The 27,869-nt window shown below is 47.0% G+C and overlaps 2 protein-coding genes across 2 annotated transcripts in view; one reads left to right on the top strand and one right to left on the bottom strand.

Moving 5' to 3' along the window:
* LOC103783902 (fer-1-like protein 4) overlaps positions 1-27,869 on the top strand; it is a 51,960-nt gene that overhangs the window by 17,280 nt on the left and 6,811 nt on the right. Inside the window, exons 20-33 of the mRNA XM_034947140.3 lie at positions 8,286-8,438; positions 9,465-9,618; positions 9,746-9,870; positions 10,296-10,430; positions 10,546-10,719; positions 11,147-11,263; positions 11,358-11,519; positions 13,984-14,182; positions 14,326-14,384; positions 14,473-14,604; positions 16,617-16,659; positions 16,749-16,849; positions 16,927-17,064; positions 17,162-17,278. Of these exons, the coding sequence (XP_034803031.2) occupies positions 8,286-8,438; positions 9,465-9,618; positions 9,746-9,870; positions 10,296-10,430; positions 10,546-10,719; positions 11,147-11,263; positions 11,358-11,519; positions 13,984-14,182; positions 14,326-14,384; positions 14,473-14,604; positions 16,617-16,659; positions 16,749-16,849; positions 16,927-17,064; positions 17,162-17,278 (1,809 nt within the window). The remainder of the gene's footprint in view (positions 1-8,285; positions 8,439-9,464; positions 9,619-9,745; positions 9,871-10,295; positions 10,431-10,545; positions 10,720-11,146; positions 11,264-11,357; positions 11,520-13,983; positions 14,183-14,325; positions 14,385-14,472; positions 14,605-16,616; positions 16,660-16,748; positions 16,850-16,926; positions 17,065-17,161; positions 17,279-27,869) is intronic.
* LOC112437982 (large ribosomal subunit protein eL37-like) lies at positions 21-5,654 on the bottom strand. The gene is given in 2 exon segments (XM_055104812.2): positions 21-5,084; positions 5,087-5,654. Coding segments are annotated over 2 exon segments (282 nt in total). The 5' UTR covers positions 5,232-5,654; the 3' UTR covers positions 21-4,947.

The following is a 27,869-nucleotide window of genomic DNA, read 5'->3' as shown; positions in this document are numbered from 1 at the left end:
CCTGATTACAGGTGTAAGCCACCATGCCCGGCCAGCCTAGTCTTTTTAAATTTACTGTTTTGTGATCTAACATATGATGTATCCTGAAGAATGTTCAGTGAGTGCTTGAGAAGAATGTGTACTCTGCTGCTATGATGGAGTATTTTGTATGTGTCTTGTAGGTATAGTTGGTTAGTGTTGTTTTAAGTCTATTTCCTTAATAATATTCTGTATAGATGTTCCATCTGCTATTGTAAGTGGTATACTGAAGACTCCAACTATTGTAGAACTGTTTGCCTGATATATTTAAAATTTCTATTATTTCCTTTTGGTTCCAGTTTTCAATTCTTTGCTGAAATTACCCATCTTTTAATTCTTGTGTACTTTCCTCACTAGATCATTTAGATTTCTATCACAATTATTTTAATATGCTTATCTAATAATTCCAACATCTGGGTTATCTATGCGTCTACTTCTATTGATTATTTCCTCTTCACCATGAGTTTTGCTTTAACTCCGTCCTGTAATTTTTTTTATCATATGCCTGGATATTTGTATAAAACATTAGTGACTAAAATAATATATATGTCCAGGAAATGGCATTTCTCTTCTTACACTAGGCCTTACTCTAGAGAGTGAGGACCAAGTCATTATGCTTTGTATTTGAAATGGGCTTAGTTGTGAATTTGGTTTGGTTCAGTTCACTCTGGGCTTCAAATGTTTTTTTGAAGGATCACGATTGTCCTTTCATCCAGGCTTAGAACTGAGAACTGGCAAGATTCCAGAAATCTGTTTCTTGTTCACACCCAAACTGCCAATTCTCCAACTCTGGGTAAGCTCTCCCTGCTTTACAAACCACCAACCAGGTGTTTGGGTTGCTGGGGCATTCTCTGTGCTTTTTGAGTCTGCTTCCTTTCCTCTGTGCCTTGTTAGTCCTGCTTTCCCTCCTCTGGCCTCTGGAGGGTCTCCACCTTACGTTGTAAAAGTCTAGAATGCATCAGAAGGGTTCTCTTGGCTCTCCAGCTGAGCCTGTAGCATCTGATAGCTGAAAGCCTAGTGGGGGAGGTTTCTCTCAGCCCTCCTACCTCACCCTCAGCCTTCAAAAGATGAAATCCCAGAGGACCACTTCTGGGTTTTTAAATTCTCTTCCCTACCACCTCCTTCTAAGGGCGGTTACTTTGTGCTTTTTTTCTTTCTTTCTTTTTTTTGAGACAGAGTTTTGTTCTTGTTGCCCAGGCTGGAGTGGAATGGCATGATCTCAGCTCACTGCAACCTCCACTTCCTGGGTTCAAGCAATTCTCCTGCCTCAGCCTCCCAAGTAGCTGGGATTACAGGCATGTGCCACTATGCCTGGCTAATTTTGTATTTTTTTTTTTTTTTTTTTACTAGAGATGGAGTTTCACCATGTTCGTCAGGCTGGTCTCGAACTCTTGATCTCAAGAGATCCACCTGCCTCGGCCTCCCAAAGTGCTGGGATTAGAAGTGTGAGCCACAGTGCCCGGCCTACTCTGCACTTTCAAGAAACTTTACATACCTCGGAAAGATCTCAGCTCTCCTTCCCTGTTCCCAGCTTTTTGCATACCTCCCCTTAGCTCTAGGCGAAGATCCATAGGAAAGAGTTCGGAGGTACGGAAAGACATATTTTGTGGCTGTGGTCCCTGGGATTCTCATCTGGTATGCTACCTCACACATAGTCATTAAAAGTCTCTTAAAAGTGGATACTTTCTCCTTGTCCCCACTTCTGATGTTCCTTTTTACTACTGCTGTTCTGCCAGAGGTAGGAGTAGCAGCTGGAGGTCTCTCCTTGATTATGAAGAACTCATCATTTTCTGGAGTTTAGTTGATATAGGTTTCTTTGAATCCCCACTTCTCTGATGTGTTTTTTAAAATACGATTTTTAGTCTGGGCAACATAGGGAGACCCCCATCTGTACAAAAAATAAAACTAACGAGGCGTGGTGGCAAGCTCCTGTAGTCCCAACTACTTGGGAGGCTGAGGCGGGAGGACTGCTTGGGCCTCAGGGTTCGAGGCTACAGTAAGCCATAATTGTGCCACTGCACTCCAGCCTGGGTGAAAGCGAGATCCTATATCCAAAAAAAAATTGTGTGTGTGTATAATTTTACAATTTATTTGGATTATTTTGGTTGTTAGGGTATAAGTCTTTTTGTTGTTGTTGAGACACAGTCTGGCTCTGTCGCCCAGGCTGGAGTGTGGTGGCACAATCTTGGCTCACTGCCTCCCAGGTTCAAGCGATTCTCCTGCCTCAGTTTCACTAGTAGCTGGGATTACGGGCATGTGCCTCCATACCTGGTTAATTTTTGTATTTTTAGTAGAGATGGAGTTTCACCATGTTGGTCAGGTTGGTGTCAAACTCCTGACCTCAGGTGATCTGCCCGCCTCGGCCTCCCAAAGTGCTGGGATTACAGATGTGAGCCACTGCGCCAGGCCGGGAGTGAGTCTTTCTACATCCAAACTAATAGTGGACCCCTCCACTGATTTTTATTTTTTTATTATTTTTTATTTTTTTGAGATAGAGTCTAGCTCTGTCGCCCAGGCTGGAGTGCAGTGGCGCAATCTCGGCTCACTGCAACCTCCGCCTCCTGGGTTCAAGAGATTCTCCTGCCTCAGCTTCCCGAGTAGCTGGGATTACAGGTGCCTGCCACCATGCCCAGATAATTTAAGTATTTTAGTAAAGACGGGGTTTCAGTAAAGACGGGGTTTCATTTTGTTGGCCAGGCTTGTCTCGAACTCCTGACCTCGTGATCTACCTGCCTTGGCCTCCCAAAGTGCTGGGCTTACAAGCGAGAGCCACCACGCCCGGCCCTCCACTGATTTTTAAAAAAAAATTACAGTGTTTTCCTCTGATGTACAATTTACATATAATGAAGTGTACAAATACATATATATTTTTAAGACAGAGTCTCACTCTGTCACTTAGGCTGGAGTGCAGTGGCAAGATCTCAGCTCACTGCAACTTCTGCCTCCAGGCTCAAGTGATTCTTCTGCCTCAGCCTCCTGAGTAGCTGGGAGTATAGGCATGCGCCACCATGCCTGCTAATTTTTGTATTTTTAGTAGAGATGGGGTTGCGCCATGTTGGCCAGACTAGTCTTGAACTCCTGGACTCAAGCGATCTGGCCACCTCGGCCTCCCAAAGTGCTGGGATTACAGGCATGAGTCACCATGTCTGGCCAAGTGTACAAATCTTAACACACATTTGCTGAATTTTGGCAAATACATATATCTGTGTAACCCAAATCCCTATCAAGATCTAGAATATTACTTTCACCCCAGAGTTGTTCCTTTATGTTCCTTCCCAGTCAGTCTCCATTCACCCCCATAGAGATAACTACTGATTTTTTCAATATATTTTGATTTTTTTCATTATAGTTTTGCCTGTACTAGATTTTAATACAATGCAATCATGCCATATGTATAGTCAATTCTTGTTATTGGTGGTCTGTAAAGTTGCTGCAAACACTGAATTAGCAAATACTGAATCACTGCCCCCAGAGAAATACAGGGTTAGGTTCCTAGTGGGTGACGGTCACATTTTTTTGTCAACTGATCAGTACAAAACCTTGTTTTATGTGTGTTTGTTTAAAGATACTTTCTTTAATATAATATATTGTTGGCCATTGCAGTGGCTCACGCCTGTAATCCCAGCACTTTGGGAGGCCGAGGTGGGTGGAATCACCTGAGGTCAGGAGTTTGAGACCAGGCTGGCCAGCACGGCGAAACCCCGTCTCTACTAAAAATATAAAAAATTAGCCAGGTGTGGTGGCCAGTGCCTGCAGTCCCAGCTTCTCTGGAAGCTGAGGCAGGAGAATCACTTGAACCCAGAAGGCAGAGGTTGCAGTGAGCTGAGATTGTGCCACTGCACTTCAGCCTGGGTGACAGAATGAGACTCTGTCTCAAAAAACAAAAACAAAATGCTTACAGTATCAGAGCTCACAAAGGCAGAGTATTGCTTTATTCCAACTCAGGGCCCTTCAAACGTTTTTTTAAAATCTAAGCCTCAAGTGTGGTGGCTCACGCCTGTAATCCCAGCACTTTGGGAGGCTGAGGCAGGCAGGTCACTTGAGGTCAGGAATTCAAGACCAGCCTGGCCAACAAGGTGAAACCCCCTCTCTATTAAAAACACAAAAAGCTGGGTGTGTGTGGTGGTATTCATCTGTAATCCCAGCTACTCAGGAAGCTGAAGCCAGAGAATTGCTTGAATGCGGGAGATGGAGGTTTCAGTGAGCTGAGATTGTGCCGCTGCATTCCTCCAGCCTGGGTGACTGCAAGATTCCACCTCAAAAAAAAAAAAAAAAAAAAAAAAAAAAAAAAAAATTTAAACCCATTTCCCGTTTAGAGAAAAGAAGTGCAGCTCACTGCCAGCACTCATTTAATTTTACATAAACTCACTCTTTGAGGCTGAAGAAATTATGACTGATTTTCAATATGAAAATAAAATATAAAAACCTTACTTGGAGTTATTTCTAAACAGAACTTGTCTCTAATCCTAATGTAACAGAAGTATATATGATGTTACATTAGGATTACAGGCAAGAGTATTCTCAAGGCAAACAGGAAATAGGTTAAAAAATTTATTTTTGTATTTTTAATAAGGCAGAACACTTTTTGCATGACTCGTTGAATTTTTTTTTCTTTTCTTTTTTCTTTTTTTTTTTGAGACAGAGTCTTGCTCTGTCGCCCAGGCTGGAGTGTAGTGGCTCGATCTCGGCTCACTCTAACCTCCGCCTCCCAGGTTCAAGTGATTCTCCTGCCTCAGCCTCCTGAGTAGCTGGGATTACAGGCGAGCGCCACCACGCCCGGCTTATTTTTGTATTTTTAGTAGAGATGGGGTTTTACCATGTTGGTCAAGCTATTCTCGAACTCCTGACCTCGTGATCCACTCACCTCGGGCTCCAAAACTGCTGGGATTACAGGCATGAGCCACCGCACCCGGCCAATTGTTGAAATTCTTAAGATGAACTGGATGCTGCAGCAGGTACCCTCTTGGGTTTAGGTGTTGTTCCTTCACAGAATCCATGCCTGAATCTGCAGTATACAATTTTTAGGTGCCTCATTCGATCAGTCCCAGTGGTATTTTGTCTTTTAGCCAGTTATACTTCCTCTAGTGCTTGGCGGGGTAGCCACGTTTGCCACAGGTTGACTTCTGAAGTTGGCAGGCCATAGAGCCACAGTGGCGGCACAAAGTATGTGTCTTATCGCGATGCTTTCCAAACGATGACGTTTCCTTTGTCATCTTGTTTCTGCGGCTTCAACCAAAGAAGGGTTAAAAATTTTTAGTAGAGGATGGGTGCGGTAGCTCACGCCTGTAATCCCAGCACTTTGGGAGGCTGAGGCAGGAGGATCACCCGAGGTGAGGAGTTTGAGACCAGCCTGGCCAGCATGGTGAAACCCCATCTCTACTAAAAATACAAAAATTAGTTGGGCATAGTGGCACATGCCTATAGTCCCAGCTACTCAGGAGGCTGAGGCAGGAGAATTGCTTGAACCTAGGAGGCAGAGGTTACAGTGAGCCGAGATTGCACCATTGCACTCCAGCCCGGGTGACAGAGCGAGACTTAGTCTCAAAAAAAATTTTTTTTTTAATTTTTTTTTTTAATAAAGATGAGGTCTCACTTTGTCGCCCAGGCTGCTCTTGGACCCCTAAGCTCAAGTGATCCTCCCACCTTGGCCTCCCAAAGTGCTGGGGTTACAGGTACGAGCCACCATGCCTGACCTGTTCAAAGTTTTTGACTCTTTGCCCATACTCATGTGATTACAAAAGCACCAGGGGTATTGATTTGGGGGTTACAAATTTTAGCTAGTACGCAAATTTGCAAATACAGAATTCACAAATAATGAGGAAGGACTGTATTCTCTTGTGAGAGGCTTCCTTTACTCAGTGTACTGTTGTAAGATGCGCCCAAGTTGTTGCAGATATCTAGTTTCTTTCTTTTTATTGTTGAGCAATTTCCCATTGTATAAATATATCACAGTTTGTTTATTCATTCTCATATTGATGGACAGCTGCGCTGTTTCATGTTTTTAGCTAGTGTGAATAAAGCTGCTATGAATATTCTTGTTTTTTTTTTTTGAGATGGAGTTTTGCCCTTGCTGCCTGGGCTGGAATGCAATGATGTGATCTCAACTCACTACAACTTTCGCCTCCTGAGTTCAAGTGATTCTCCTGCCTCAGCCTCCCAAGTAGCTGGGATTACAGGCGCGTGCCACCTTGCCTGCCTACTCTTCTGTATTTTTAGTAAAGATGGGGTTCACCATGTTGGCCAGGCTGGTCTCAAACTCCTGCTCTCAGGTGATCCACCCGCCTCAGCCTCCCAAAGTGCTGAGATTACAGGCATGAGCCACTATGCCCAGCCTCAGCCACCACGCCTGGCCTCTCAATGATATTTCAAGTCCTCCTGTGTGCCAGGCTCTGTATTAGGCCCTGGGGGTCAGCCCCTGCCATATTCCTTGCCCTTTTGAGGCTAATGTCCTAGGAAGACAGACTATACATCTGTAAATGAATATGAAAAATAATTATAATCTATAGGAATTGGTAAGAAAGAGGTTACAGAGGCTGAGGGGGTGGAGGAGAACCTGCTTGGGTAAGGTGGTCAGGCAAGTCTTCTCTGCAAAGACAACATTGTAGCTGACACCCAGAGGATGGGGAGAAGCCAGCCAGCCATGGCAGAGTGGGTAGGAAGGGAGGACTCAAGGCAGGAAGACTGCTTAGGAGCCTGTCACAATTGTCTAGCCAAGAGTGGGTGGTCTTTTGGCTGGGCATGGTGGCTCGCACCTGTAATCCCACCACTTTGGGAGGCTGAGGTGGGAGGATTGCTTAAGTCCAGTAGTTTGAGACCAGCCTGGACAACATAGTGAGACCCTATCTCTACAAAAAAATTTAAAAATGAAAACATCGCAAGGCATGGTGGTGTGTGCCTATAGTCCCCAGAGACTCAGGAGGCTGAGGTGGGAGGATCACTTGGGCCCAGGATGTTGAGCCTGCAGTAAGCTATGATTATGCCACTGTATTCCAGCCTTGGCAATGGAAAAAAAAAGCAGATGGTCTTGAAGTGGGGCAGGGAGAAAGGGAGAGAAGGGGGAAACTGCCAGGAATGGGTGATTGGATGTTGGAGAAGAGTGTCACCAGCCCAGGTATTTGGCTGATGTGATGGGCACCACATGTGCACACTGTGCACATTGGGGAAGATAAGACTGGGGAGGAGGGAAAGGTGAAGAGACAAGGTTGGCACCAGCTACCACGTGCATGAGCCTTGAGGACATAATGCCTAGTGAACTGGGCCAGGCACAAGGGCACGCACTGTATGATTCCACTCATATGGAGGGCTTGTTGTAGTCAAATCCAAACACCGAAAGAAGAATGGTGGCTGCCAGGGGCTGGGATGGAGAGCGGTGAATGGAGAGGTATGGTTTAATGAGCAGAGTTTCTGTTCTGCAAGATGAAAAATGTTCTGGGGATGAATGATGGGGATGGTTGCATAATAACGTGAATATATTTCTTTTTTTCTTTCTTTCTTTTTTTTTTTTTTTTGAGACGGAGTCTTTCTCTGTCACCCAGTCTGGAGTGCAGTGGCGCGATCTCGGCTCACTGCAAGCTCCGCCTCCCGGGTCATGCCATTCTCCTGCCTCAGCCTCCTGAGTAGCTGGGACTACAGGCGCCCGCCACCACGCTGGGCTAATTTTTTGTATTTTTAGTAGAGAGGGGGTTTCACCATGTTAGCCAGGATGGTCTCGATCTCCTGACCTCGTGATCCGCCCACCTCAGCCTCCCAAAGTACTGGGATTACAGGCGTGAGCCACCGTGCCTGGCATTGTGAATATATTTCATGCCCCTGAACCGTACATTTAAAAATGGTTAGGATGATGGTCAATTTTATAAGTATTTTTCCACAATTAAAAAAAAGAAGCCAAGTGTGGTAGCTCATGCCTGTGATCCCAGCACTTTGGGAGGCCAAGGCAGGAGGATCTCTTAAGCCCAGGAGTTCGAGACCAGCCTGTGCAACGTGGCCAAACCCCATCTCTACAAAAAGTAAAAAATTAGCCAGGCATGGTGACACGTGCCTGTAGTCCTAGCTCCTTGAGAGGCTGAGGTGGGAGGAATGCTTGAGCCTGGGTGGTCAAGCTGCAGTGAGCCATGATAGTGTCACTGCACTCATGCCTGGGCGACAGAGTGAGACCCTGTCTCGGGGAGATAGGAGCTGGAGTGGCTATTTGGTCCGTTCAGTTCAAGCTGTGAGAGCAGGAGAGGTCGGCTCCAGATCCACCTCCGTGACCAGTTATCCACCCGCAGCCCCAGCCACCCCTCCCTGACGTGCTGGTCTGGATGCTCAGCGGGCAGCGCCATGTGGCCTGGGCCCGGATCCCTGCCCAGGATGTGCTGTTCTCTGTGGTTGAGGAGGAACGGGGCCGAGACTGTGGGAAGATCCAGAGTCTAATGCTCACGGTGAGGGGACCCACGGGTGAGGGGCCGGGAGAAGTGGAGTGGAGCTTATAGGGCAAGGGTAGGATAGGCCTTGGGTAGAGGCCTGTGCTTCCCAGCTAGGGGCCCCTGAACACTTTCCAGTTGTCCAAAACACCAGAAAGGGATTGTGCCTTTGCCTGGGGCAGCTTGGAAATCAGATAAACCCCAAATCTTCCCTAGCTCTGGGACTGCATGGGCCATTTTGCTGACTAGGCCCTGACAGATAGGCAGGGTACCAAAAACGAGAGAGTGTGACTCACCCCTTACAAGTGTGGCTGGTCTGGCCGGGGGTGGTGGCTCATGCCTGTAATCCCAGCACTTGGGGAGGCTGAGGCACGCGGATCACCTGAGGTCAGGAGTTGGAGAGCAGCCTGGCCAACATGGTGAAACCCCGTCTCTACTAAAAATATAAAAATTAGCCAGGTGTGGTGGTGTATACCTGTAATTCCAGCGACTAGGGAGGCTGAGGCAGGAGAATCTCTTGAACACAGGAGGTAGAGTTTGCAGTGAGCAGAGATCACGCCACTGCACTCCAGACTGGCAACAGAGGGAGACTCCATCTTAAAAAAAAAAAAACAAAAAAAACTGTAGCTGGTTTGTGGGCCAAAGATTTCTAAATGAGGTGTCCCTGGAAAAGATAACTGAAAAGGGTCCCTAGGAGGGAGAAGCCGTGACCCTTGGGGTTGGGGATGGGGAATGTAAACGTGTAGGGGGTGGAGGGGACAAAGGTGGGAGAGCAGAGCTCAGAGTGTAGTTAGGGGTCTGGGGAGTGGGGTACAGGAAGTGGCAGTGTTAGGGCAAGAGGTATAGGGAGTGAGAGTGTGAGGGTCATGGCGTAGGGTGGAGGGTAGGAAGAGGGTAAGGCTGGGCAGGTAGGGAGTGGACTGGGAGTTTGGCATGGTGTGGCGATGTGCAGTAGAGGTGTGCCCTGGGGAAGCAGGATTGCTAGGTCTAGCTGGGGTCATGAGAAGAGGCATCGGGGCCCTGACATGCCTTCTTCACACACAGGCACCCGGGGCAGCCCCTGGTGAGGTCTGTGCCAAGCTGGAGCTCTTCCTGTGGCTGGGCCTGGGCAAGCAAGCCAAGGCCTGCACCTCTGAGCTGCCCCCGGATTTGCTGCCCGAGCCCTCAGCCGGGCTGCCCTCCAGCCTACACCGGGACGGTGAGTGCAGAGGGTGGGCAGGGCAGGTATAAGGCCCACCTGGCTCTCTGCCCAAGGTGTGGGGCAGTCAGGGGACTTCAGTGGTTCCCCTGGGCAAACATGACACCTTCCTTGCCCCTCACCCCAGACTTTAGCTACTTCCAACTCCGGGCTCACTTGTACCAGGCCCGAGGTGTGTTGGCAGCAGATGACAGTGGCCTCTCGGACCCCTTTGCTCGAGTCCTCATCTCTACCCAGTGCCAGACCACACGGGTGAGGGCTGGGATGACATGTGGGTGGAAGGGACCCAGGAGACAAGTTAGGGTGGGTCTGAGCTTTTCCCCAAGGCCCCTCTCCTCCCACTCTGGGTTTGCAGAGCAGGGTATCAGGATGGGGTACTAGATGGCCCTAACTTAGCAGGTAATGTAGAACTGGAGGTCTTAGCGGTGAGGAGTCATTTTCTGGGGTTGACTTTAGGCCTGGACTCTGAGGGCGGCCAATTGCAATGGGGAGGCAGGGCTGTGAGGGGCTGGCTGCAACACCAACTGAAGATGCTTTCGTCTTCCTCACATCTCACTCTTCTTGTGATGAGCATTTACTTAAAGTATTCCTTCAGAGCAGGGGTGCTCACATGGCATGCATGTTGGGAGCCTTCTCCTGATATCTGCTGCTACCCGCTTCTCTGTATGGCCCCCAAGGTCCTGGAGCAGACGCTGAGCCCTCTGTGGAATGAACTCCTGGTATTTGAGCAGTTGATCGTGGATGGGAGGAGGGAGCACCTGCAGGAGGAGCCTCCATTAGTGATCATCAATGTATTTGACCACAATAAGTTTGTGAGTGTGGCCTGGGCCCTCCCTGGGTTCCTGGCCAGGAGTTTCCCCCTTGATGCCCACCTTCCCTGGCTCCTGAGCCTCTTCCCCTTTGTCTTCACTGCCCTGCTCCCCCTAGGGCCCCCCCGTGTTCCTGGGCAGGGCACTGGCCGCCCCAAGGGTAAAGCTGATGGAAGACCCATACCAACGCCCGGAGTTGCAGTTCTTCCCCCTGAGGAAGGGACCCCGGGCAGCCGGAGAGCTCATTGCCGCCTTTGAACTCATTGAACTAGACTACAGTGGCCGACTTGAGGTCAGCATGCCCTGGCGTGGCTAGCACAGGCTGTGAGCCCAACTTGTTAGTCCATCAGGCCATCCAGCCCTAGGGAATTTAAAACATGGATATGTCCCAGGACCAGCCTCCAGGTCTCTTTTCCCCAGAGAATAAAGACTGCAGGCTTGTCCTGAGGTCACCTCATTGGACCACTTGACCCCAAGGAACATTGCAAGTATTCATGTGCTAGGTTCACCTTGTTGGGCCATCCTGCATGCCTCAGACACCATGCTCCCTTCCTGCACGAAGCTGCTTCCCGAGACCCCCTCCCTTCCACCAATCCAGCCTTGGTTGGTTCCTGTGCATTTATATTTCACCAGTACCTCTCCATATTCCCTCCCCACACCTAGGCTTTTCCTCCTTTGGCCTGATTCCTCTTCGCCCTCTGACTGTTTCCCTCCTACAGCCCTCAGTGCCCAGTGATGTGGAGCCCCAGGATCTGGCACCCCTGGTTGAGCCCCACTCTGGACGCCTGTCCCTTCCACCCAACGTGTGCCCAGTGCTCAGGGAGTTCCGTGTTGAGGTATCACCAGGCACTCAAAGCCCCCTTGTTCCCCAACATCCGGGTGCCCATTTGTCTGGTGCAGGCCCCTGAATCTCCCATTTTCTGACCCCAGGTGCTGTTCTGGGGTCTTAGGGGACTTGGTCGTGTGCATCTGTTCGAGGTGGAGCAGCCCCAGGTTGTACTGGAGGTGGCTGGGCAACGTGTGGAGTCTGAGGTCCTGGCCAGCTACCGTGAGAGACCCAATTTCACTGAGCTTGTCAGGCATCTGACAGTGGTGAGGCCACGGGCTAGGGGACAAGGGGGGCAGAATAATGAAAGAGGGCAGTGGATGGTGACTTTCTACCTGGTTATCTTAGATGATCCAAGGGTCAGCAAACTCTCTATAATGGGCCAAATAGTAAATATTTTAGGCTTTGAGAGCCATCCAGTCTGTTGCAACTACTCAACTCTGCCATCGTAGCATGAAAACAGCCATAGATAATATGTAAATGAATATTTACAAAAACTGACAGCAGGCCAGACTCTGTCTATGGGCTGTAGTTTGCTGATTCCTGGATTAATTCATGGACTTGTGGTGCTCTCTAGGCATTACTGTTATTCAGACCTCTTGAACAAGCCTCTTTGATTATTTTCTGTCTATCCATTATTGAGAATAGGGTATTGAAATCTCCAGCTATTACTAATGAATTGTGTATCTCTCTCTTTAATTCTATAACTTTTTAGTTTTTGTATTTTGAGGCTCTGTTGTTAGGTGCATATATGTTTATAATTGTTATATCTTCTAGATGAATTGACCTGTTTACCATTATAAAGTATCTGTTTGTCTCTAGTAATATTTTTTGTATTAAAGTCTATTTTCTCTGGTGGTATAACTACTCCAGCTCTCTGTGGTTACTATTTGCATGATATATTTTTTCCTATACTTCATCCTTTATGTGTCTTTGGATCTAGAGTATCTCTTAGACAGCATGGAGTCGCATCTCTTTTTTTTAATCCAATTAATAATCTCTGACTTTTGATTGGTATTTAACATGATCACATTTGATGCTGTTGATATTATTGGCTGAATTTACATCTGCCATTTTGCTGTCTGTTTTCTATGTCTTGTGGACTTATTATTCCTCTTTTACTGCTTTCTTTTGTGTTAAATAGATATTTATTATATTTTGATATTTATTAGTGTACTATTTTAATTTGCTGATTTTTACTTAATAGTTGCTCTAGGGATTACAATATACATACTACTGTTTCACAGTCTACTTCAGATTAATACTAATTTAATTCCAGTAAAATATACAAACTTTTCTGTGGTATAGCTCTATTTTTCCTCTCTTTTGTGCTAAAATTGTCATATATATGTGTATATATGTATATATCTACAAATACATAAAATAAACCCACCAATACAGTAGTAAAATTGTTTCCCTTAGGATCCATTGATAGATATGGAATTCCATATATATATATATATATATATATATATATATATAGCCTTTAACCATAAAATAAAATAAACCATAATATATATTTTAAGACAGAGTCTCACTCTGCTGCCTAGGCTGGAGTGGCGCGATCTCGGCTCACTGCAACCTGTGCCTCCCAGGTTCAAGCTATTCTTCTGCCTCAGCTTCCCAAGTAGCTGGGATTACAGGCACCCGTTACCACACCCAGCTAATTTTTTTGTATTTTTAGTAGAGACAGGATTTCATCATCGTGGCCAGGCTGGTCTCAAACTCCTGACCTCAAGTGATCTGCCTGCCTTGGCCTCCCAAAGTGCTGGGATTACAGGTGTCAGCCACCATGCCCAGCCAAAAAATATATTTGTGTGTGTGTGTGTGTGTGTGTGTGTGTGTGTGTGTGTGTGTATATACACATATATATTTTAGACAGGGTCTCTTGCTCTGTCACCAAGGCTGGAGTGCAAATCTTGGCTCACTGTAACCTCCGCCCCCTGGGCTCAAGTGATCCTCCCACCTCAACCTCCTGAGTAGCTGGGACCACAGGTGCGCACCACTATGCCCGGCTATTTTTTTGTATTTTTGGTACAGATGGTGTCTTGCCATGTTGCCCAGGCTGGTCTCGAACTCCTGAGTTTGAGCAGTCTGCCTGCCTCAGCCTCCCAAAGTGCTGGGGTTACAGGCATGAGCCACCATGCCCAGCTTCTGACAGCACTTTGTAGGCTCCAAAGTACTTATGTTTCTATTATGTCATTTGATATTTACAACAGTCTTTTGAATCCAGGATTGTGTCCCTTTTTTTTTTTTTTTTTTGAGATGGAGTTTTGCTCTTTTGCCCAGACTGCAGTACAGTGGTGTGATCTTGGCTCACCGCAACCTCCACCTTCTGTTTTCAAGCGATTCTCCTGCCTCAGTCTCCCGAGTAGCTGAGATTACAGGTGCTCACCACCACGCCCAGCTAATTTTTGTATTTTTAGTAGATATGGGGTTTCACTACGTTGGCCAGGCTGGTCTCGAACTCCTGAACTTGTGATCTGCCCACCTTGGCCTCTCCAAGTGCTGGGATTACAGGCATGAGACACTGCGCCCGGCCTGTGTCCCTTTTTTAGCTAGGAAACAGGATGAGAAGGCAATGGTTTACCAGAGATTACACAGTGAGGCTATGGCAGAGCTGGGCTTAGAACGCAGGTTTAGATGTATTTTTTTTCCTACCTGTCTCTGTGGCTACCTTTCCCTGTTCCCCAGGTCTTCAAAGACACAGCTCCTCTCTTCCACCCCCAGGACTTGCCGGAGCAGCCTTACTTGCAGCCTCCACTCAGCATCTTGGTGATTGAGCGCCGGGCCTTTGGCCGCACAGTCCTTGTGGGTTCCCACATTGTCCCCCACATGCTGCGATTCACATTTCGGGGTCATGAGGATCCTCCTGAGGAGGAAGGAGAGATGGAGGAGACAGGGGATATGATGCCCAAGGGACCTCAAGGTTAGGAACCTTCTCCTTCAGGGACACCAGACAGAAGCCCCTCTGATTCCTGGTGGACGTGGCTCCAGAGGGCCCTCCGATGGGGTGTGGAATCTGACTTCTACTTACCCACTCTCCTCATGCTGCCATTTTCCCCCTCCCAGGACAGAAGTCCCTGGATCCCTTCTTGGCTGAAGCGGGTATATCCAGACAGCTCCTGAAGGTGATGGGGTAGAGGAGATAGATGGGGAAGAGGCTGGCAGTACTTGGGATGGTGCTGGGTTAGAGGGACAAAGTCTGCTCTTCCTCAGCCTCCTCTGAAGAAGCTCCCACTAGGAGGCCTCCTAAATCAAGGCCCTGGGCTGGAGGAGGACATCCCAGATCCAGAAGAGCTCGACTGGTGGTCCAAGTACTATGCGTCGCTGCAGGAGCTCCAGGGGCAGGTGGGGGCAGAGAAGGGTCCCAGGGAGGGGGCTGGGGTGTAAATGGTAAAAAGAATGATATCTTAGCTAGGCATGGCGGTGCGTACCTGTAGTCCCAGCTACTCAGGAGGCTGACGCAGGAGAATCACTTGAACCCAGAGGCAGAGGCTCCTGTGAGCTGAGATCATGCCATTGCACAACAGCCTGGGTGACAGTGAGACTCCGTCTCAAAAAACAAACAAAAAACAAGAATGATCTCATTGAAGGTGGAGCTCTACAGTTTTTCAGAGCTCTTCATTATAGTCCTCTTTTCTTCACAATTCTAGAAGCTGGGGATTATTAACTCCATTATCTAGAGCTGTGTTGTCCAAAAGACATAACACGAGCCACATACGTAATTTTAACTTTTGTAGTAGCCACATTAAAGTAGAAGGGGCTGGGCGCGGTGGCTCACGCCTGTAATCCCAGCGCTTTGGGAGGCCAAGGCGGGTGGATCACGAGGTCAGGAGATTGAGACCATCCTGGCTAACATGGTGAAACCCCGTCTCTACTAAAAATACAAAAAATATTAGCGGGGCATGGTGGCGGGTGCCTGTAGTCCCAGCTACTCAGGAGGCTGAGGCAGGAGAATGGTGTGAACCTGGGAGGTGGACCTTGCAGTGAGCCGAGATTGCGCCACTGCACTCCAGCCTGGGCGACAGAACGAGACTCCCTCTCAAAAAAAAAAAAAAAAAAAAGTAAAATGAAACAGGTGAAATTAATTTTAGTAATATATTCAAAATACCATTTCAAGGCTGGGCACAGTGGCTCATGCCTGTAATCCCAGCACTTTGGGAGGCTGAGGCAGGCAGATCACTTGAGGTCAGGAGTTCGAGACCAGCCTGGCCAACATGGCGAAACCCCGTCTCTACTAAAAATACAAAAATTAGCCGGGTGTGGTGCTGGGCACCTGTTAATCCCAGCTATTCTGGAGGCTGAGGCAGGAGAATCGCTTGAACCTGGGAGGTGGAGGTTACAGTGAGCCGAGACTGTGCTCCAGCCTGGGTGACAGAGTGAAACTCTGTCTCAAAAAAAAAAAAAAAAAACAAAACAAAAAAAAAAACTTCAACAAGTAATCATAAAATTTCTGAGATATTTTACATTCTTGTTTTTTGTACTAAGTATTTAAAAATCCGGTTTTTATTTTATACTTATCGCACATCTTTTTCTTTCTTTTCTTTTTATTTTTAGAGATGGGGTCTTTATCTGTTATCCAGACTGGTCTCAAACTCCTGGGTTCAAGTGATCTTCCCACCTCAGCCTCCCCAGTAGCTAGGACCATAAGTACATACCACCACACTCAGCTAATTACAAACTTTTTTTTTCCTGGGTGTGGTGTTTCATGCCCGTAATCCCAGCACTTTGGGAGGCTGAGGTGGGAGGATCACTTGAAGCCAGGAGTTTGAGAACAGTCTGGGGAACATGGTGAGACACCATCTCTACTAAAAATGAAAACAAGTAGCTATGCATGGTGGTACACGCTGGTGGTCCCAGCGACTCAAGAGGTTGAGGTGGGAGGATCACTTGAGCCTCGGAGGTTGAGGCTACAGTGAGCCATGTTCACACCAATACACTCCAACCTGGGCTACACAGCAAGAGTCTGTCTCAAAAATAAATAAATAAAAATTAAAAAGCATTTATTTCATAGAGACAGGTTCTCACTGTGTTGTTCAGCCTGATCTCGAACTCCTGGCCTCAAGTAGTCACCTCAGTCTCCCAAAGTGTTGGGATTCCAGGCATGAGCCACCAAGCCTGGCCACTTACAGCACATTGCAATTCAGACTAGCCACGTTTTGAGTGCTCAGTAGCCACGTGTGGCTGGTGGTGACTGCCCTAGACAGGGCAGGCTGGATGATAAATTGGAGCTTTAAAAATGCAAGTGGCATACACAGTGGGAACTTGTGTGAAGGTTTCCCAACTCTCCTGGAAAAGGGGGTAGACTAAGGGGTTGAAGGGGATGGGGAAGAATCTCTGGATCTGCTCTTTAATTTCAGCACAACTTGGATGAAGATGAAATGGATGATCCTGGAGATTCAGGTAACAGATTGGGCTTTTTGCTCTGGTTCCATCTGCCCATCCCCTACCCACCCAGATATTTCTGACTGGGGCATTTTTGCTGTTTCCAGATGGGGTCAACCTCATTTCTATGGTTGGGGAGATCCAAGACCAGGGTGAGGCTGAAGTCAAAGGCACTGTGTCCCCAAAAAAAGCAGTTGCCACCCTGAAGGTGACTGGGTACTGGGAAGAGGAAAGTCTCCTTTGGATTCTGGACATCGGGCTGTTGCTGAAGTCCTTGCCTTTTAGATCTACAACAGGTCCCTGGAGGAAGAATTTAACCACTTTGAAGACTGGCTGAATGTGTTTCCTCTGTCCCGAGGGCAAGGGGGCCAGGATGGAGGTGGAGAAGAGGAAGGATCTGGACACCTTGTGGGCAAGTTCAAGGTACATTTGGGGAAGGAAAGCGGAACCAGGGAGCCCAGGTGGGGATTCAGGAGGACAATTATCTTACCAGAGCTTTTTCTGTCTCCCCCCAACTCAGGGCTCCTTCCTCATTTACCCTGAATCAGAGGCAGTGTCGTTCTCTGAGCCCCAGATCTCCCGGGGGATCCCACAGAACCGGCCCATCAAGCTCCTGGTCAGAGTGTATATTGTAAAGGTGAGTCTCCATAGCCCTGGCACGCCTCCAACTATAGCTAAGGTAATGTACATGAAACCTACAGAAGGCAGGCTTTGGGAGGAACCTCGTGATCACAGAGTTCAAGTTCTTCATTTTTCAGGTGAGAAATCGAATCCACAAATTTAGGAGATCCCCTAGGGTTATAAAGTATGTTCATGGCAGAACCAGAATTGGGAGTTGGTCTCCTGACCCCTGTTTGTAGTTCTAGTCCTGTAGAATGGCGCGTATAATTCTAGGATGAGAACAGGGCTGAATCTCAGGCTTCAGAAGGCTTGTTACCAAATACCTTTGTCCAACTTTGTCCATTGGTGCAGTTTTCATACTGAGTTCAGCAGGGCCTTGAAGTATTCTTAAAGATATCTCGGAGCCGGTCGCGGTGGCTCACGCCTGTAATCCCAGCATTTTGGGAGGCCGAGGCGGGTGGATCACGAGGTCAAGAGATCGAGACCATAATGGCCAACCAACATGGTGAAACCCCATCTCTACTAAAAATACAAAAATTAGCTGAGCATAGTGGCTCATGCTTGTAGTCCCAGCTACTCGGGAGGCTGAGGCAGGAGAATCACTTGAACCCAGGAGGCGGAGGTTGCAGTGAGCCAAGATTGCGCCACCGCGCTCCAGCCTGGGTGACGGAGCGAGACTCCGTCTCCAAAAAAAAAAAACAAAAAAGAAAGTGAGTGGCAAAGGGATGGAACGAAAGGGGGAAAGGGGTCAGGGTTGCGAGAATGAGGACAAAAATGACACTTCTCAAAGTAGATCTTTTTGTATACCTCTGACTCTTAGAACTGTAGCAGTGTTTCACATGCCCCTACAATAGACAAAAAATTAAAAGCAATCACAGTGTTGAGGAAACCTAACATGGAATACAAATACTAACAAATGACCCTCACTGTATTACAAATGAACAATATAACCACACCGAAGGAAGTGAAGAACAAAACCAAGTAACTCTGGAAAACAGTAATTTGACAGGGCTCTATAAAACTCTAGATGGGCCTGGTGCAGTGGCTCACACCTGTAATCCCAGCACTCTGGGAGGCCAAGACAGGAGGATCACTTTAGCCCAGGAAGTCAAGACCAGCCTGGGCAACAAAGTGAGACTCCATCTCTACAAAAGATTAAAAAACTAGCTGGATGTGGCTGGGTGTGGTGGCTCATGCCTGTAATGCCAGCACTTCGGGAGGCTGAGGCAGGTGGATTGCCTAAATTGGGTGGATCGCCTGAGGGTCAGGAGTTTGAGACCAGCCTGGCTAACAGGGTGAACCCCATCTCTACTAAAAATACAAAAATTAGCTGGGCATGGTGGCACGTGCCTGTAGTCCCAGCTGTTTTGGAGGCTGAGGCAGGAGCATTGTTTGAAGCTGGAAGGAGGAGGTTGCAGTGAACCAAGCTTGTGCCACTGCACTCCAGCCTAGATGACAGGGAGAGAGCTTGTCACAAAAAACAAAAACAAAACAAAAAACCAACTAAACTAAAGATAAAGAGAGCTGAACATAAATGCTGTCATCTAGTTAGAAGTATGTGTTAGCAATTCTGAAACTATATTATGTGTATACTGGTATACATGAATAAGTAAACTATATTGTAGATAATGAGAACCAGGTTTCTTACTGTTGGAGAAAGAAGTTACAAATAAGGAAAGGGGATTAAATGAATGCTGTGGTATTAGATCAGAAACAGAAGTATCTGTATAAACTCATGTTTTTAAATATACACAGATGGAAAGATACAGAAATATAGATATGTGTATATATATGTGGATTATGTTATTCATGTTTGCTATCTCTGTTTGCTGAGAAGGCCTAGAATCAACAACATCCTAGTAGCAGTGAGCAAACCAGGTGCCCAGATTTTGGTTTCTAAAAACCATTATTTAATAAAAGGATTGAGGACTCCTTGGAGTTGATTCCAGGACGAGGCCTGGGAAAATATAAGTCAAATCTGGAGCATCTTGTGGGGCAGGAGTAAGGAAGTGCTCAAAAAAGGATGGGGGCTTGATGAAAGAATGAACACAGGAGCCAACCTGAAGGAGCTCCTAATGGTTAAGACTTGAAAAACTGGGGCAACAGAATAAGTAATGAGGCTGGGCACAGTGGCTTTCGCCTGTAATCCCAGCACTTTGGGAGTCTGAGGCCAGGAGTCCAAGACCAGCCTGGCCAACATGGTGAAACCCTGTCTCTATTAAAAATACACAAATTAGCTGGGTGTGGTGTCGGGCACCTGTAATCCCAGCTACTTGGGAGGCTGAGGCAGGAGAATTGCTTGAACCTGGGAGGTGGGGGTTGCAGTGAGCCAGGATTGTGCCATTGCACTCCAGCCTGGGCAACAAGAGCAAGATTCTGTCTCAACAACAACAAAAGTAATGATAGTATTGGATATTCAGACTTTCTTTTTTCTTCTTTTCTCTCTCTCTAGCTCTTTTTTTTTTTTTTTTTGAGACGGAGTTTCGCTCTTGTTGCCCAGGCTGGAGTGCAATGGCACTGTCTTGGCTCACTGCAACCTCTGCCTCCCAGGTTCAAAGGATTCTCCTGCCTCAGCCTCCCAAGCAGCTGGGACTGCAGGCGTGTGCCACCATACCCTGCTAATTTTGTATTTTTAGTAGAGACAGAGTTTCTCCATGTTGGTCAGGCTGGTCTCAAACTCCCAACCTCAGGTGATCCGCCCGCCTGGGCCTCCCAAAGTGCTGGGATTACAGGTGTGAGCCACCGTGCCCAGCCTGCCTTCTTTTTTTGTTGTTGTTTTGAGATGGAGTCTTACTCTTGTTGCCCAGGCTGGACTGCAATGGCACAATCTCAGCTCACTGCAACCTCCGCCTCCTGGGTTCAAGTGATTCTCCCACCTCAGCCTCCAGAATAGCTGGGACTATAGGCACACACCACCATGCCTGGCTAATTTTAGAGATGGGGTTTCATCGTGTTGGCCAGGCCGGTCTCAAAGTTTTGACCTCAAATGATCTGCCTGCCTCATTACAGGCGTGAGCCACTGCACCCAGCTCTCTGTCTCCTCCTAATGCTCCCATTATATGTGTGTTGGTGTAGTTAATGGTGTTCCACATTTGTTTGAGGCTCTATTTCATTTTTCTTTTTTCTCTTTTCTCTCTGTTCTTCAGCTTACATAATCACTTTTGATCTAGCTTCAAGTTTGCCAATTCTTTCTTCTGTTCAAATCTACTATTGAGCCTCTCTAGTGAATTTTAAATTTCAGTTATTGTACTTTTCAACTCCAGAATTTTCATTTGGTTCTTTAAAAAAAAAATGTATGGCTTGGCCGGGTGTGGTGGCTCATGCCTGTAATCCCAGCACTTTGGGGGGCTGAGGCGGGTGGATCATGAGGTCAGGAGACGAGACCATCCTGGCTAACACGGTGAAACCCCGTCTCTTCTAAAAAAAATACAAAAAATTAGCCGGGTGTGGTGGCATGTGCCAGTAGTCCCAGCTACTCGGGAGGCTGAGGCAGGAGAATTGCTTGAACCTGGGAGGCAGAAGTTGCAGTGAGCTGAGATCACACCACTGCACTCCAGCCTGGGTGACAGAGTGAGATTCTCTCAAAAAAAAAAAAAGTATATCTCGTTATTGATATTCTCTATTTGATGCAACGTTATCATCATACCTTCCTTTACTTCTCTAATCAAGCTTTCCTTCAGTTCTGTGAACATGTTTACACTGGCTACTTTGAAATACTTTCCAGTCGGCCGGGCGCAGTGGCTCACGCCTGTAATCCCAGCACTTGGGAGGCCAAGGCAGGCAGATCACGAGGTCAGGAGATCGAGACCATCCTGGCTAACATGGTGAAACCCCATCTCTACTAAAAATACAAAAAATTAGCTGGGCATGGTGGTGGGCACTGTAGTCCCAGCTACTCGGGAGGCTGAGGTGGGAGAATGGCCTGAACCCGGGAGGCGGAGCTTGTAGTGAGCCGAGATTGTGCCATTGCACTCCAGCCTGGGCGACAGAGCAAGACTCCGTCTCAAAAAAATATATAGATAGATAGATAGATAGATAGATAGATAGATAGATAGATAGATAGATAGATAGATAGATACACACACACACACACACACACACATACTTTCCTGTTAAGTTCAACATTGTGTTGCTCTCACGGGCATTTTTTGGGGGGTGGATGGAAAAACAATTTTTCTATTTCTTTGCAGACCTCATAATTTTTTGTTGGAAACAGCATTTAGATAATATATGGTAGCAACTCTGGGTACTGAAGTTTCTTGTTATTTGCTTGTTTATTTGTTTAGTGACTGGCTGGATTATTTTAGCAAAGTCTATTTCCCATCCCCTGTGTTAGATCACTGATGTTGCTACTCTGGCAGGTGCAGCTTTGGATATACCACTGTCACCCTAGGATGACAGTGGTACTGGTAGGGCCCTCTTGCATTCTTTTCCCTGACCACACCCACTTAAGCTCTACTTATTGCTCTGTCATTTGCAGTAGTATCCTGGGAGCATAAAATCCTCTACAAATAAATCTAATCAAATGGTGGCTCTTTCCAATGAATACTTCCTGAGGTTAGTGTTTGATATTTGTTTTAACCCCAGGAGAGCTCCTCCCAGCTGTCTTATCCCTTGGCTCTCCCCTGTAAAATAGATACAGCCTGTAGTCTAAGCTGTATCTTCATTACATCCATGAATCTCCTCCCAATCCCTTCACTACAACGTCCACTTTTTTTTTTCTTTTTTAGACACAGTCTCACTCTGTTGCCCCGGCTGGAGTGCTGTGGCACAGTGTCGGCTCACTGCAACCTCCGCCTCCTGGGTTCAAGCAATTCTCCTGCCTCAGCCTCCCAAGTGGCTGGAATTACAGGCGCCTGCCACCACACCCAGCTAATTTTTTGTATTTTTAGTAGAGACAGGGTTTCTCCATGTTGGTCAGGCTGGTCTTGAACTCTTGACCTCATGATCCACCCCCACCCCCCTTGGCCCCCCAAAGTGCTGGGATTACAGGCATGAGCCACTGTGCCCGGCCGAGACCCTATCTCTACAAAAAAATTTAAAAGTTAGGCCAGGTGCGGTGGCTCACCTCTGTAATCCCAGCACTTTGGGAGGCCAAGGTGGGCAGATTACCTGAGGTCAGGAGTTTGAGACCAGCCTGGCCACCATGGTAAGACCCCAATGCTCTACTAAAAATACAGAAATTAGCAGGGCATGGTGGCATGTGCGTAGTCCCAGCTACTGGGGAGGCTGAGGCACGAGAATTGCTTGAACCTGGGAGGCAGAAGTTGCAGTGAGCTGAGATCATGCCACTGCACTCCAACCTGGGTGACAGAGCTAGACTCTGTCTCAAAAAAATAAATAAATAAAAACAAAATAAAAATTACCTGGACATAGTGGTTCCTGCTTGTTGTCCCAGCTACTCAGGAGGCTGAGGTGGGAGGATTGCTTGAGCCACTGAGGATGCAGTGTGCCAGAAAAAAAGGAAGAAAACTTACTTATTTTTGAGACAGTCTTGCTCTGTCGCCCAGGCTGGAGTGCAGTGGTTGCTTGGCTTACTGCATCCTCCATCTCCTAGGTTCAAGCAATTCTCCTGCCTCAGCTACCTGAGTAGCTGGGATTACAGGTGCCTGCATCCAAGCCTGGCTGATTTTTCTATTTTTTAGTAGAGACAGGGTTTTGCCATGTTGGCCAGGCTGGTCTCGAACTCCTGGCCTCAAGTGATCCACCCACCTCGGCTTCCCAAAGTGCTGGGATTACAGCCATGAGCCACCATACCTGGCCAGAAAACCTGAATAGTACTATAAGTATTAAAAGAAATTGTGTCAGAAACTCCAGACCAAATGGTCTCAGCAGCAGTTTCCACCAGTTATGGATGAAACAATTTTAATCTTACACAAACCATTTCAGAGAATATAAAAAGAAATACCCCAGTTAATTCCATGAGGGTGGCATAATCTTGATGCAAAACCTGAGAAGAATGACATGAGAAAGTACAATTCTAGGCCAGTTTCACTCACAAACATTTATTCCACAGGTATTTCTTGCATTTATTTTATTTATTTATTTTTTTGAGACGGCGTTTCGCTCTTGTTGCCCAGGCTGGAGTGCAATGGTGCAATCTCGGCTCACTGCAACCTCCGCCTCCTGGGTTCAAGCGATTCTCCTGCCTCAGCCTCCCGAGTAGCTGGGGTTTACAGGCATGCACCACCACACCCAACTAATTTTGTATTTTTAGTAGAGACAGGGTTTCTCCATGTTGGTCAGGCTGGTCTCAAACTCCCGACCTCAGGTGATCTGCCCGCCTTGGCCTCCCAAAGTGCTGGGATTAGAGGTGTGAGCCACCGTGCCCGGCCTTTCTTGCATTTTTTATGAGGTACTAGGCAGTGTTCTGGGTACTGGTGATAAAAAGCAGTGAGTAAGATGAAGATCAGTGCCCTCGTGAACTTTCCATTCTAGTGAAAAGAGATGAACAATAACCATAATCAATAAGTAAATTATATAGCTTACGGGCTGGGCATGGTGGCTCACGCCTGTAATCCCAGCACTTTGGGAGGCCGAGGAGGGGGCAGATCACCTGAGGTCAGGAATTCGAGATCAGCCCGAACTCCTGTCTCTACTAAACATACAACAACCCCGTCTCTACTAAAAATACAAAAATTAGCCAGGCCTGGTGGCACATGCCTGTAGTCCCAGCTACTCAAGAGGCTGAGGAAGGAGAATTGCTTTAACCCAGGAGGCAGAGGTTGCAGTGAGCTGAGACTACACCACTGCACTCCAGCCTGGGCGACAAGAGCGAAACTCCATCTCAAAACAAAAAAAGTTATATATCTTATTTATATGTTAGAAAATTATAAGTGCTGTGGAGAAAATATGTCAGGATAAAGGGATGGGGGAGTGCTGGGGGTGGGTTGCAAATGGATGGTCGGAGTTGATAGACCTCAATAAGACTTTTTTTTTGTTTTTTGGTAGAGATGAGGTCTTGCTATGTTGCCCAGGCTGGTCTCGAACTACAAAATGCTGGATTACAGGAATGAGCCACCACGCCCGGCTGAGAAAGTGTTATTTAAACAAATACTAGAGTTGGGCACAGTGGCTTCCACCTGTAGTCCCAGCTACTAGGAAGGCTGAGATGGGAGGATTGTTTGAGCTTGGGAGGTTGAGGCTATAGTGAGCTGTGATGCCACCACTGCAGTTCAGCCTGGGTGACAGAGTGAGACCCTGTCTCTTAAATACACACTAGGAGGGGGCCAAGGAGTTATGCAGGTGGCTACCTGAGGGAGAAAGCATTCCAGGCAGAACAGCTGGTACAGAGGCCATCAGGTGGAACCATGACTCATGTGTGTGACAAACAACAAGGGGCCCCTTGTGGCCGTAGCAGGCAGGATAAATGAACAGGTTTTAGGAATTAAGGCTTCAGAGGAAATGGAGCAGCGATGGGCAGAGGAAGCAGATCATGTTGGGTTTTGTTATTCACTTTATTCTGAATTACATGGGAAGCCATAGGAAGGTTCTGAGCAAAGGAGTGCCAGAATATAACTTACATTTTCTTTTTTCTTTTTTTTTTTTTGAGACAGAGTCTCGCTCTGTCACCCAGGCTGGAGTGCAGTGGTGCTATCTTGGCTCCCTGCAACCCCTGCCTCCTGGGCTCAAGCGATTCTCCTGCCCCAGCCTCCCAAGTAGCTGGAATTACAGGCGCTCGCCACCACGCCTGGCTGATTTTTATATTTTTAGTAGAGACGGTTTCGCCATGTTGGCCAGGCTGGTCTCAAACTCCTGACCTCAGGTGATCCACCCGCCTAGGCCTCCTAAAGTGCAGGGATTACAGGCGTGAGCCACTGCTCCTAGCCTTTATTGTCCTTTTAAAAAAATGAATGTCAGGCCAGGCGCAGTGGCTCATGCTTGTAATCCCAGCACCTTGGGAGGCTGAGGTGGGCGGATCACGAGGTCAGGAGTTCGAGACCAGCCTGGCCAACATGGTGAAACCCAGTCTCTACTAAAAATACAAAAAATTAGCCGGGCGTGGTGGCAGGCGCCTGTAATCTCAGCTACTCAGGAGGCTGAGGCAGGAGAATCGCTTGAACCCTAGAGGCAGAGGTTGCAGTGAGCCGAGACCGCGCCACTGTGCTCCAGCCTGGGTGACAGAGCGAGATTCTGACTCAAAAAAAAAAAAAGAAAAAAGAAAAAATTAAGATCATCTTAGTGGGTATAAAGTGGTATCTAATTGTGGTTTTGATTTGTTTCCTAATGACACTGAACAGTCTTCATGTGGTTTTTAGACCTTTGTATATCTTGGAGACATGTCTAAAGTCCTTTGTCCATTTTAAAATTAGATTGTTGTTTTGTTGTTGAGTTGTGGGAGTTCTTTGTATATTCTGGCTACTAGATTTTTATATGGCTTGCAAATATTTTCTCACTTCCTACGTTGTCTTTTCACTCTATTCATAGTGTCCTTTAAAGCAAAAGAGATTTTAATTTTGATGAAGTCTATTTTTATTTCTTTTATTGACTGTGCTTTTTGGTTATAGCTAAGAAACCTTTGCAAAATCCAAGGTCATGAAGACTTTTGCCTGTTTTCTACTGTGAGTTTGAGTTTTGACTCTCATGTTTAAGTCTGTGATCCATTTGGGGTTAGTTTTTGTATCTAGTGTGAGGTGAGGGTCTGACCTCATACTTTTGTATGTGACTGTCCAGTTGTCTCAGCTCCATCTGTTGGAGAGATGGTTCTTTTCCCATTGAATGGTCTAGGTACCCTTGTTGAAGATCAATTGACCATAGATATGTGGATTTCTTTCTGGACTCTCAGTTCTATTCTACTGATCTATGTTTATGCCACTACCATACTCCTTTATTACTGTCTCTTTGCAGTAAATTCGCGGGGTTTTTTTTGTTTTGTTTTGTTTTTGAGACAGGGTCTCACTCTGTTGCCCAGGGTGGGGTGCAGTGGCATGATCACGGCTCCCTGAAGCCCTGACCTCCCAGGCTCAAGCAATCCTCCCACCTCAGCCCCCACAAGTAGCTGGGACTACAGGCGCATGCTACCACACCCAGCTAATTTCTTCTATTTTTTAGTAGAGACAGGATTTCACCATGTTGCCCAAGCTGGTCTCGAACTCCTGAGCTCCTGCCTGTCTTAGCCTCCCAAAGTACTAGGATTATAGCCATGAACCACTGAGCCGAGCCAGCACAGGAAATTAAGGCTTGACTGAGTATCTCTAAGTAGGATTTGGACAGGACAAGAGAAGAAAGAGATTTCAAAGAATAAAATTAATATGTAATCACAAGGAGAAAAAAAGCTTTGCCTTTATGAAGACTGCATTCTAGTAGGAGAAACAAACATTAACAAAATAAGTAAATGTTTCAGTGCATTAGAAAGGCATAAGTGTGGCCAGGCGTGATAGCTCACGCCTGTAATCCCAGCACTTTGGGAGGCTGAGCCAGGCGGATCACCTGAGGTCAGGAGTTTGAGACCAGCCTGGCCAGCATGGTGAAACCTGTTCTCTACTAATAATACAAAAATTAGCCAGGTGTGGTGGCATGTGCCTGTAATCCCAGCTACTTGGGAGGCTGAGGCAGGAGAATCCCTTGAACCTGGGAGGTAGAGGTTGCAGTGAGCCGAGATCATGCCATCGCATTCCAACCTGGGCAACAGAGCGAGACTCTGTCTCAGGAAAAAAAAAAAAAAAAAAAGAAGAAAGCATAAGTGCTATGGAAAATATAAATACCAAAAAAATAATCAAGTTGGCACAGTGGCTCATGCCTGTAACCCCAGCTACTCAGAAGGCTGAGGTGGGAGGACTGCTTGATGCCAGGAGTTCTCGAGACCAGCCTGGGCAACAGAACAAGACCCAGTCTCTAAATTAAAAAGATGTAAAGATCATCAGAGAGAAAGTACAGATTACCACAATGGAATGACAGTCAGCCCATCAACTTCTCTACAGCAACTAAAAGTGCTGGAAGAAAAACAGAATAATATCTTCAAAGCACTGAGAGAAAAATAACTATCACCCTTGAATTGTGTGTCCTAGGAAACACTCATTCAAGAGAGAAAAAAATGAAAGACCTCTTTAGGCAAACAACAATTGAAAAAATCACCCAACAACTTTCAGTCAAGAAACTACACAGGGCTGGAGGTGCAGTGGCTCACACTGTGTAATCCCAGGACTTTGGGAGGCCGAGGTGGGAAAATCATTTGAGGCCGGGAGTTCAACACCAGCCTTGGCAATGTAGTGTGAGACCCCTGTCTCTATAAAAAGCGGGGGAAAACTACACAGGATGTCATTTCTTTCTTTTTTTTTTTTTTTTTTGAGACGGAGTCTCGCTCTGTCGCCCAGGCTGGAGTGCAGTGGCGCAATCTCGGCTCACTGCAAGCTCCGCCTCCCGGGTTCACGCCATTCTCCTGCCTCAGCCTCCTGAGTAGCTGGGACTACAGGTGTGCGCCACCACGCCTGGCTAAGTTTTGTATTTTTAGTAGAGATGGGGTTTTCCATGATGGCCAGGCTGGTCTCAAACTCCTCACTGCAAATAATCCACCAGCCTTGGCCTTCCAAAGTGCTGGGATTACAGGTGTGAGCCACTGCGCCCAGCCCAGGAGTTTGAGACCAGCCTGGGCAACACAGTGAGACCCC

This window comes from Pan paniscus, chromosome 21, assembly GCF_029289425.2.
Source record: "Pan paniscus chromosome 21, NHGRI_mPanPan1-v2.0_pri, whole genome shotgun sequence".
In the NCBI taxonomy this organism is placed as follows: Eukaryota; Metazoa; Chordata; class Mammalia; order Primates; family Hominidae; genus Pan; species Pan paniscus.
This window is presented reverse-complemented; position numbering and strand designations above follow the sequence as displayed.